At 38.0% G+C, this 12,070-nt stretch overlaps 1 protein-coding gene across 2 annotated transcripts in view; it reads left to right on the top strand.

Annotated features, from left to right (window-relative positions):
* The window catches only part of LOC144601472 (disintegrin and metalloproteinase domain-containing protein 12-like), a 321,814-nt gene that overhangs the window by 293,740 nt on the left and 16,004 nt on the right, over window positions 1–12,070 (top strand). For both annotated transcript variants that reach the window (XM_078413625.1, XM_078413624.1), the window contains exons 17-18: window positions 1,258–1,335; window positions 11,254–11,362. In XM_078413625.1, the coding sequence (XP_078269751.1) occupies window positions 1,258–1,335; window positions 11,254–11,362 (187 nt within the window). The remainder of the gene's footprint in view (window positions 1–1,257; window positions 1,336–11,253; window positions 11,363–12,070) is intronic.

The following is a 12,070-nucleotide window of genomic DNA, read 5'->3' as shown; positions in this document are numbered from 1 at the left end:
GGTGTCCGTGGTGTTGAAGTGTCCAAGGGAAAGCCTATAGTAGGGACTGAACCATGGACTTCTACCACTGGGCTAAGGCCGACACTTAGAGTACAATGGAATATCTTCAGATCTGTGCCTTGTCAAAAATCTGATACGTATCGCCTCAGCATTAAGTAGTGCTGTAAGAGTGTTTATTAATGTTCAAATGAATTTTTGCCTTACAGTCGATAAGTTTCTCAGTGATATCCTGGATAAACATCATGGGGTATTTCATCAAATGAACGGAGCTAAAATCGGGACTTGTTCATTCCAAATCTTGCTTGCAAATCTTGTACTATAAGATGCAAGAATGTGCTGAGTCGCTCTTTGTGTCTTTGCACTTTATCTTTTTTTTGGTGAACTAGCATCTGTAGTTCTTTGTGCCTACATGATTCCATTATCATCTCCTAGCTTAGAGAAGGAAGAGGTTGATGGGGATTGGCGGGAGGGGTGGATCTGCTTGTATTGGGTGGAGCAGAAAATAACATCTTGCATTTATATGAAGTTTCCCTTAAATAGTAACATGCTGCATCTTAAGCGTAACATCAAACATAATTTGATGCCGAGGCACGAAATGAGATATTAAACTGGATGCCTGTCCTCAGATTTCCTGTTCTTACTTAAAATTTGTACATTTTAAATTAGAAAATGAAAGGCAAATACAATTTTTGTTACAATTGCAAATTTCGAAAACAAAAATACAAACGAGCAAAAACAAAGACTGCAGTAAGTATTAATCTAACTTTCAACATGGGTTTTCAGGGACTGTGTTTTATCAACCAGAAAGTGCTGCTCACCCATCTCTTCGCTTGCTGGCTCCATATCCCTCAGCATGTCAGATCTAACACGTAATCCCCATGTGTTAGTTCTCAGTACGTACTCACCACCTCCTGATCTCAGCAGCTTCCTCTTGGACTATAATTCCTCACTGATAGCTTTTGATCACCTCTCCTAATGTATCATTTTTATTGCCACAGTTGCTTTTTTTCTAATTACAATTCAATGAAGCACTTTACCATGTTTTTCTACATCAAAAGGAGTTGGGATTGTTGTTCGAGCTACTTAAAGCAGGGATATCTGCAGACCATTATTGTACATTATACCATAAGAAAAAAGTAGCTGCTTCATACAAAGAAATTGAAAGGCCTGAGAGAGGCACTACTTCCTGCTTAATGTATACATAATCAAAGTTATTTATGTACACTTAGAATAACACAAATTTGTCTGTTTTCCCAGATCTGTCTGAACAGACAATGCCAGAACATCACTGCCTTTGGAGTGTTAGAATGTGCCTCCAAGTGTCATGGGCAAGGGGTGAGACTATGTATTGTTACATTTTTTTAAATTCTATGTTTTTGTCTTAATACTAATTATAAGAAGGCTGTTTGTGAAGATACCCCACTTTCTTGGACTGCGGAGCGTACTGAAGTGTAATGCAGATATAAAGGCAGCCCGATCAATAAAATCAGTTTGAATCCAATGATCAGTTCTGAAGGAAAAATTGTTCTGCTTATTTTTAAATTAGCATCTAAAACTGATCTTGTTTTCAATTAAAACTATAAATGAGATGCTGAATAGTTGAATATATTCTAAATGGAAAATTAAGTCTAAGCCTGCAGCTAATATTAGCAAAGCAAAATTGAAAAAAAAAATCAAGGCTTGTAATATATGTAGAATTTAAGAAATAATAAGAAAGAGATTTGCAACTACAATCAAAAACACATTTTCATCAGTAATGCCACCTGGGCTGCAGGTTTCTTTGATGTACTTCTGAGGAAAGATATGAATAAGCAACATTTCTCTGCTGGATATTTTCTGAGAATATTATGTGAGCATGCAAAGATCATTTGAGGTTATATACAGTATACACACACACGTGTATGTGTATGCATGCGTGCGTGTGTGTGTGTCTGTCCGTGTGGGTGTCTCTGTGTGCGAGTCTATGTCTGTGTGGTTCAACTCGTCTGGTAAAACAGGACTAGAATACTAGAAATGTAAAACACCAAGGGACCACACTTCCCATTATCCAAGTGATCCATTTTAATTGTTTTACACTGATTTTATGCCAAAAGATCAAATTCCCGTACTCTTTTTTGATTAAAAATCACAGATTTCCCTCCAAATAATTAAAGGCTATATTTGCTCCAGAGGAACAGGTTGTTGATAATGGTAAAATGTGAAAAAGCTTTGCCGAATTCATCTTAATATTTCTTTAGTTTTTACTCCAGACTGTCAGATTACTTATCCTGATTTTCTTTCAAGTAGCTCCCCACACCAAGAAGATTGAGAATCCTCAGAAAGACAATCCAGTTTGGAAAATCATTCAAATTAGCCAGCCTGTTATACAAGTAACAATAAGATATGCATAAAGTGTCTGCCAGTTTCTGGCCCAACATTAGAATTTTCCAAAGATAGACACAAAAAGCTGGAGTAACTCAGTGGGTCAGACAGCATCTCTGGAGAAAAGGAATAGGTGACGTTTCTGGTCCCTCTGTGATCATCCTCTCTCGCTGATCCCCCTCAGTGATTAGCTTTGGTTTAAACCAGCATCTGCAGTTCCTTCCTACACATTTAGAATTTTCCATCTGGGATCATCCTCATCTGAATTCTTGCTAATCTGTGATTTATATTGCTGAATATTTCATTTTAACACAGTTCTAAATATATTTTTTCACAGTGGTAGGTTAATACAATTTCTCACTTGCGAATCTTACTTGCTGCACGAGACTGTGATGAAATTATTAATATCTGATCGACTGTTATACCATTTCTGTTCTCATAGTTACAACCTAGCTATCAGATTACTTCACGATTCTGTAAATATTGGTATTCCATTTTTATAACAAGGTTATTTATACATATTATTAATGTTAGCAAAAGTCTCCATTGGACACAACTAAAAATATAAATCAAATCACAACATCTATTTTCTCCTGTTGTTTGATAATTTATTATCCTATTTATCGCACCTGCATATATCCAAAGAGCTTGTATGGCCGTAATTATATTCCAAAGCAATACCAGGCAATATATGAGCTGTCATTGTTCAGCTTAAGTTTATTGCCTTTACTCTTCTGAAAGTGATTACTACAACGTCTCAGTTTAGGTTAGCACAGCTACTGATCTACCAATCAGTTCCAAGTTCATCCAGTGAGCTGAATAAAATGCTAATAGTTGAAACAGTGAAGTATAAATTGAAAGATAAGCATTCATAAAAGAAGAAGAGAGAAGACCTTCAGATCTATGAAACTCACTCTTTCTAATCAACCAAGCAAGCTATCAACAGCAAGCAACACAAAATGGTAGTAAAAGCAAACTTGGGGCGACATGGTGGCGCAATGGTAGAGTTGTTGCCTTACAGTGCCAGAGAGCCAGAATCGAGCCTGACTTCGAGTGCTGTCTGTACATAGTTTGTACGTTCTGCCTGTGACTACGTGGGTTTTCTCCGGGTGCTCCAGTTCCTCCCACATTCCAAAGATCTGCAGGTTAATAGGTTGATTGGTTTCTGGAAATTGTAAATTGTCACTAGTGTTTAGGATAGTGCTAGTGTACAGGGGAGTTGAAGGGCCTGTTTCCATGCTGTATCCCTAAAGTCTAAAAAAACTGTGCACTGATGCAATATGTAATGGGGCAACAAACTATTATATAGAAAGCTAACTCACACAATCCTTGCCAATAGCTCTACAGAACTGAAATGGCAAAGAATATTAATTAGCCCATTAGCTTGTCCTGTGGGCTGGTTAATGGACTGTGGCACAAGGCAGAAAAAATAACTCATAAAGTTGAACAGAATCCTTAGGGGAGCAAAAGGAGAACTGATGTATAATTTGACTGTCCCAATCTTTTGGTGTTAATATATCTATTTTGATCGGATCTTTTTAAAATCAAAAGATAATTTTAATACAAGAAAAATTACTGTGTTCACCCTAACAAACTTGTTATAAACATACTAATGAAAAGGTTCTGGTTGTGTTTCCAGCAATCTCCCTTTCTGTCTGTCATGACTGCTTTGCCTTTAAGGTGTAGGGGAACGAGTTGATCTTTGTGCTCCTGAGCCTGTTCTATCACGCAATGAGATAATGACTAACCAGTGACTGGACACTCTGCCCCTTATCTTTCTTTTCCTTGTCTATAGAAAAGCTGTTTGTATATAATAACTGACTGAGGGAACACCTATTGTTTTCTGAGGAAGGGATTTCCACACTCAATGCGTCTTTTGTGTGAAGAAGTATCTTTCCCAATTACTCACCTGAATAACCAGGCTCTGATTTTTAATCTTCTGCCTTTTTGTCAAACGCCTCCCCATCAACAGGAAAAGTTACTATCTACCCTGTCAGTTCATTGCAAAGTCATAACATCACTCTGACAAATCATCTCTTATCTTTTTCTATTTCAAGTCTCCCAGTGTAACTTCTCCCAATAAGTTAAACACTTATGAGCTTTCGCAGAGCTTCTCACAAGGCTAATGTTTCCTTACTAAATAAAGTGTGATCCCCAGAATTGCGCATGGTGCTCCAGATATGGTACAATTAAGACCCAAACTCTTGAATGATTTCCTTGAAGAGTTGGGTCTTAATTGTACCATATCTGGAGCACCATGAATAGGAGCTATTCAATCCATTAAGCTAGTTCTCAGAGCAATCTCCTCACTTCCATCCACCCACATTTATCTGTGACCTGTTCATTTTATTTAGTACCAGACTGTAACATCGTAGTTATCTTGGATCCCGAAACATCTTGCATCTCCACTGTTGTGAACAGTTCCTCTTTTAAACGGATTTTAAATCTATCAATTTTTGACCCAGAAAAATGAAAATTCATGCTCACCTGAAATGTATCTGTTTAAATGTATCTGTTAAGCTCACTCGCTTAATCTAGCAATAACTTTTTGTAATTTTATGCTTTCACCAGCAGTAACCATCTCACCAATCTTTGTGTCACTGGCAAACTTAAATATGTGGATTTCACCTCTGTTATCTGAGTCATTAGTTAGGATACAGCAGAGATTAATACAGAATAGTACTGGTCATTGGAAACATTAAAGCACCAAGCCAGTTTCCTAACCAGTTTAGTAGCGTGACTTCAATTTAACAAGCTTTAATTTTAATCTTATTATACAAATCCATTAAATTGCCTCTTAGTAGCCTTGACAAGTGAAAATTTCAATTGCATATATTTTAAATTAAGTAAACGAAATGTTACATTTAAATTAAGCTTAAACTCCATTTAGTATTTAAGTCTAAACTCCATTTAGTGATTAAAAATGCTGGATATTACATTAATTCCATCAATATTGCTTAAATGAAATTATATGCACTGCTCAAATAGAGCAATATGAAAAATATTTTAAACAGTTTTAGCAGGATTTCCGCCTTATATGTAGTCCTTTGGTTAATAAATCTCTTTTTAAAAATGTTATGTTTTTTTAGGTCTTATAATAAGATATGTAAATATATAAAAGCCTTGAAATAATGATGAGCAAGATAATGAAAAGATGGAGTAGGTAGCAGACTATTCATTATACGTGAGGTACATAGAAACAAAGCATGTCGAACACACATGGAGAGACTTACTTGCACAGTTGTGAGTTAAGGATTGATGATTGACTGGCAGATAAATGCAATAGGACTGAGGGGTAAATGGTCTAGTAAATGTCACTAGTGCTGTTGTCTTGCACAGAAAGTAAATACATGGCTTAAATGGCTTGCTTGTAAATAATTGGTTTAAATGGCTTGCTTCCATACCGCAACTTCAGTGAATTTCCAATATAATAATTCAGTACTCCAGAAGCATCCAAAGTCGATGTCCAGTTGTGTTTGGTAATCATTACAAATCCAAAACTTTGGGGTGGTAGGAAACACATGTAACCTCATATGTTATAACATTTACTGCTCGTCACCTGCATCATATTTACTGGATTTTTCTTCTCTGCTTCCCTTTCACACACACGCAAACTAACAAAAACTCACTCAGTTTATTCCCCTTCAAAAATGGATACTTCCTGCTAAAGGGAGCCATCACCACTGTGCAATATAACAGAGCAATCCAGTATTCAAATATGAATAATAATCAGAAGAGAGAGAAAAAGCACAGAGACCACCATCTCACCAGCCATTCCTTCCTGTTATATAATTAACTACCTCTCGCACATACATACGGGACACTAAAGTCAGTGTTATTGTAAATAGTGAAGATGGTTGTCAATCATTATAGCAAGATCTTGATCGGTTGGACAGGTGGGCTGAGGAAGAGTTGATGGAACGTAATACAGAGACATATTATTCCCATATTGCACCATAGTTTATATATTGAGGTGATTTTCAACTTTGTTCCAGAGCTTAAAGTAAGATATGAGCCAGGCACATTTTCTTTCAAGGGAATTGGGTAATTTACTGTCTTTTTGTTTTCATTCATTTGGAAAGATAATTGGGCAGCTTTCTCCATTCATTTCTAAACTCAATTTGTGTTATGCTCCACCAGCAAGCTGAAAATTAACCCAGTTTGCTTTTCCAGCAAAATTACCATCTGGATTAAAATTTGGCCCATTATTTACTGTTACAATGTAAGATTGTCAAGTGTAATTACTATTACAGTTAAAAACCCTTTTAAAAAATAATAATAAGTCAAACCAAAACATTTTACAAACTGTGTAAAATCCTTTTTAGGTATTAAGCCATAGTTTATGTTAAAAACTATTTTCATTATCGAGTAATCGGATGCTGTACTAAACTCTTTCATTTTTACTCATTCAAAAACCCAGTTTAGCTGAATTTCTTATTTATTAATTATAGGATTAACAGGCTTTAACTGTTATTTTTTATTTGTCATTATTTATTTATTTATTATTTAATTTTATTTCTTTGCATTACATTTCAATATGTTGATTCCTCATCAAAGGTAAAATTTTATAAATCCCACAAATTCAGATTCAGGGAACAAGTGACCCTCTTTCAAACTCCATTTGTTTCCTATAATATAGTTTTTCTCAAAAGGCTTTGAAATTGAGAATATTGTACTTTAAAAAGCAATTTAAAGATTGTAAGAAACCTCATTTTAAAAACACTCCATGTTTTTAATGTATTTTCCCTACTTCATCTAAAAACAATTGACTAAAACATTGCAATCCTTCATAGATTATAGTTTTTTCTGTTTCCAGTGTTAATCAGTGCTCAAAGGATGAAGCTCCCAGTAGGTATCTGTCCACCAGCAGAGCCCATCAAAAATGGATGTGATGTTCCAAATGCATTACATTAAATTGGAAAATTATGTGCGGAGTGCAGTTTAAGTTTAGATGTGTGTTGCCAGGAGTCATGGCTCCCTGCTAGGAAAGTAAACCCAGCAAATTACCTCTTTTTATGCAGCACAAGTAGACAGGCAATGTGTGGGAGTGATGGAAGGCCGTGAGAGAACCAAGGATGCAGTTGGCCAAACTTAAAGACCATTTCTCATTCCCAAATTTGCAATGTTCTTGTACTTTTACACTGCCTTCTGTGTCATGTAAACTTCATTTTCTTTCTCGCCTTATTGTACTCTGACTGAAAAAGCAAGGATGTAACCAACATCCTGCTTTTTATTCTGGATCAAGTCATGGGAACTAGGTGTACTGGATCAATTTTGTACAATTCAGTCACCAAAGGGACTACATAAGAGATGGAGCCTTGATTTACACAAAGTGCTGTAGTAACTTAGCGGGTCAGGCAGCATCTCTGGAGGAAAAAGATGGGTGACGTTTCAGGACTATCTTTCAAATAAACCAGCATCTGCAGTTTCTTGTTTCTACATGGAGCCTTAATTTCCTGCCCCTCTCCCAATAATCATCAAATACATTAGGAAAAAAAACATAAAGCACTGGAGTAACTCAACGAGTCAGGCAGCATTTCTGGAGGAGATGGATAGGCAACCTTTCAGATTGGGACCCTTCTTTAGACTGATTATAGTGAGGAGAGAAAGCTGGAGAAGAGGTGATGCCAGGACAAAACATGGCAAGTGATAGTTGGATACAGATGAGGAGCGTTTGATTGGCAGATGGGTGTTCCAAGGCTAGAGATGAAAAGCACTCTGTATTTTTAAATTTGTAAACCTGCATTAGGGTTACTTGCAGTTACTTGTCTCCAAATACATTAAGAACGTGCATGTTTATGTACAATAAGTGCTCTAATGGACCAACCCTCGAAAACAAATGGATATTTCAGTGGAAGTCATGATTGGCAACTTATTGGTATCAACCACCATTGATCGTTTCTCATGCAAGAAATTGCAATTGTGATCTCCTGCCCAGCTACTATTTATTATAGCACCATGGCATGTTTTGCTGCTGGTGTTATGCTAAATATGCCCTATCTGTTACTTATAGAACCATTTGCTGACCTACATTGTCTACCAGATAAGGAGCACTTCAATCACAAAATTGGCATGTTTGGTTTTAAAACCTTGTGACTCACACCTCCATGCCCCTATAACTTTCAATAGGTTCCTGACCGTCTGTGATATCTATGCTTCTGCCTTTAAGAAATACTCCCCAAGTGTTCTTCTTTGATGAAACTTTCACTCATCTGTCCTGATATCTGCTTATATTGTTTGGTACAGATTTCCTTCTGAATACGGTATTAGATTTCAAGAGAAAGGCCGGTAAAATATTTAGACATGCCAGAGGATATTTCGCACTGAAAAATGGCGAGTGTTACATTTCAGTCAGGGAATGAGACGATGCAATATAAACAGGAGCACACAATTCTCAAGGATCTATGCGAACAGAGATTCTGGGGTAAAGGTGCATAAATCATTGCAAGTGGTACGATAGATTTTTTTTAAAGCAGTTAAGAGGTTTACAGAATCCTGGGATAATTGAATTAAATACACAGAGTGCAAGAAACAAAAATCAAAAAAAATCACAGAAACAAGAAATCTGAAATAAAAACAAAATTTGCTGGATACACTCATTAGGTCAGTGACGTTGTGGATCCTATGCTGGATCTAATCCGGTGTAGAATTTGATATCTGAGTCCAAAGCAAGTCGTAGTTTCACTGCTGGATTGCATGTAAAATAAGGGTTATGGAGAGAAGACAGGAAAATGGGATTAGGAGGCAGAGATCAGTCATTATTATGACAATAGACAATAGGTGCAGGAGTAGGCCATTTGGCCCTTCGAGCCAGCACCACCATTCAATGTGATCATGGCTGATCATTCTCAATCAGTACCCCGTTCCTGACTTCTCCCCATACCCCCTGATTCCGCTATCCTTAAGAGCTCTATCTAGCTCTCTCTTGAAAGCATTCAGAGAACTGGCCTCCACTGCCTTCTGAGGCAGAGAATTCCACAGATTTACAACTCTCTGACTGAAAAGTTTTTCCTCATCTCTGTTCTAAATGGCCTACCCATTATTCTTAAACTGTGGCCCCTGGTTCTGGACTCCCCCAACATTGGGAACATGTTTCCTGCCTCTAACGTGTCCAACCCCTTAATAATTTTATATGTTTCAATAAGATCCTCTCTCATCCTTCTAAATTCCAGTGTATACAAACCTAGTCGCTCCAGTCAACATACGACAGTCCCGCCATTCCGGGAATTAACCTAGTAAACCTACGCTGCACGCCCTCAATAGCAAGAATATCCTTCCTCAAATTTGGAGATCAAAATTGCACACAGTACTCCAGGTGCGGTCTCACTAGGGCCCTGTACCACTGTAGAAGGACCTCTTTGCTCCTATACTCAACTCCTCTTGTTATGAAGGCCAACATTCCATTGGCTTTCTTCACTGCCTGTTGTACCTGCATGCTTCCTTTCAGTGACTGATGCACTAGGACACCCAGATCTCGTTGTACCCCTTTTTCTAACTTGACACCATTCAGATAATAATCTGCCTTCCTATTCACTTCCTATTCACCTTACACTTATCCACATTAAACTGCATCTGCCATGCATCCGCCCACTCACACAGCCTGTCCAAGTCACCCTGCAACCTCATAGCATCTTCCTCACAGTTCACACTGCCACCCAGCTTTGTGTCATCTGCAAATTTGCTTTTGTCACTTTTAATCCCTTCATCCAATTTATTAGTGTATATTGTAAATAGTTGCGGTCCCAGCACCGAGCCTTGCAATACCCCACTAGTCACTGCCTGCCATTCTGAACGGGACCCATTTATCCCCACTCTTTGCTTTCTGTCTATCCATGTCAGTACCCTACCCCCAATACCATGTGCTCTAATTTTGCACACTAATCTCCTATGTGGGACCTTGTCGAAGGCTTTCTGAAAGTCAAGGTACACCACATCCACCGGCTCTCCCCTGTCCATTTTCCTAGTTACATCCTCAAAAAATTCCAGAAGGTTAGTCAAGCATGATTTCCCCTTTGTAAATCCATGCTGACTCGGAACGATCCTGTTACTGCTATCCAAATGCTCCGCGATTTCGTCTTTTATAATTGACTCCAGCATCTTCCCCACCACTGATGGTCTGTAATTGAATGGATTGAATGGACGAATAGACTCGATGGGCCGAATGGCCTAATTCTACTCCTATAACTTGTGAACTTGTAACAGATTCGACATTCCAAATCTGTGCAGAAGTTCAGGAAGTCCTCATTTGACATTGTGTGTAAGAAAGTGCCAGACGTTTCCATTTAAATGCCTAAATGTCAGCTGTTCATCCATTCATCAGCAGGATCCCTTAAGTGTTTTTATCAATATATTTATGTCCTTTATTCTTAATCCTCAATCATATATCTGTTGCATTGAGCATGCTGCTGTTACTAAATTGATCACCTTTCTAGTTTTTCTACCTAATATCTATTACATGAGAATTTTTAAGTAAAATAGAAACTGAAGTTTGGTCTGAACAAGGATCTCGACCCAAAACGTCACCAATCTTTGTTCTTCACAGATGCTGCCTGACCCGCTGAGTAACTCCAGTACTTTGTCATACAGCATGGAAACAGCCCCTTCGGCTCCAAGGAATAAAGTCTTAGCCTGCTCAATCTCGCCCTGTAGCACAGGCCCTAGATTCCTGGCAACATCCTCAAAAATCTTCTCTGCACTCTTTTCAACTTAATAACATTTTTCCTCTAACAGGCTGACCAGAACTGAACACAATACTCCAAATGTGGAGTCACCAATGTTTTGTATATCTGTGTCTTGTGTCTTTTTGTGTAAATCAGCATCTTGTTCTTAAAGCTGAAGTTTGTTCTTGTCTTCAACTTGTAAACGATTACAAATGATTTTACTTATTATTAGGTTTGCAACAACAATAAAAACTGCCACTGTGACCATGACTGGGCTCCTCCATATTGTGACAACCCTGGTTTAGGAGGAAGTATAGACAGTGGACCCATGAGACTTGAAGGTGAGGATTGACTGCATATTTTTAAGATTATTGGATATATTTCTGTCTGCCTTTACACAAGACATAATTTAAACATAGAAACCAGTCAAGGTAACATGAATAATTATGATAAAAATAAAAATCTGTTGAAGTCTAGTGAGTGCCAAGGAGATATAAGTGTTCACAAGCAATCTTCGTGTTGGGACACTGCAACTGCACAGTGCAGCATAAAGTTACCATTGGTGCATTTTGGGAATTGAAGGAAAGTCTTGTAACTAAAGTCCTACGAAGTGACTTTAAAGTATCGCCTAAGTATGGCCTTTGGAGCTTTCCATCGAATGTGGTTCTTATTGCCATCATTACATAGAAACATAGAAAATAGGTGAGGAGTAGGCCATTCGGCCCTTTGAGCCTGCACCGCCATTCAATATGATCATGGCTGATCATCCAACTCAGTATCCCGTACCTGCCTTCTCTCCATACCCCTTGATCCCTTTAGCCACAAGGGCCACATCTAACTCCCTCTTAAATATAGCCAATGAACTGGCCTCAACTACCTTCTGTGGCAGAGATTTCCACAGATTCACCACTCTCTGTGTGAAAAAAAACGTTCTCATCTCGGTCCTAAAAGACTTCCCCCTTATCCTTAAACTGTGACCCCCTTGTTCTGGACTTCCCCAACATCGGGAACAATCTTCCTGCATCTAGCCTGTCCAACCCCTTGGACCC

This window comes from Rhinoraja longicauda, chromosome 16 (assembly GCF_053455715.1).
Source record: "Rhinoraja longicauda isolate Sanriku21f chromosome 16, sRhiLon1.1, whole genome shotgun sequence".
In the NCBI taxonomy this organism is placed as follows: domain Eukaryota; kingdom Metazoa; phylum Chordata; class Chondrichthyes; order Rajiformes; family Arhynchobatidae; genus Rhinoraja; species Rhinoraja longicauda.
Note: the sequence above shows the minus strand (reverse complement) of the source record. Positions and strands in the feature narration are given on the sequence as shown.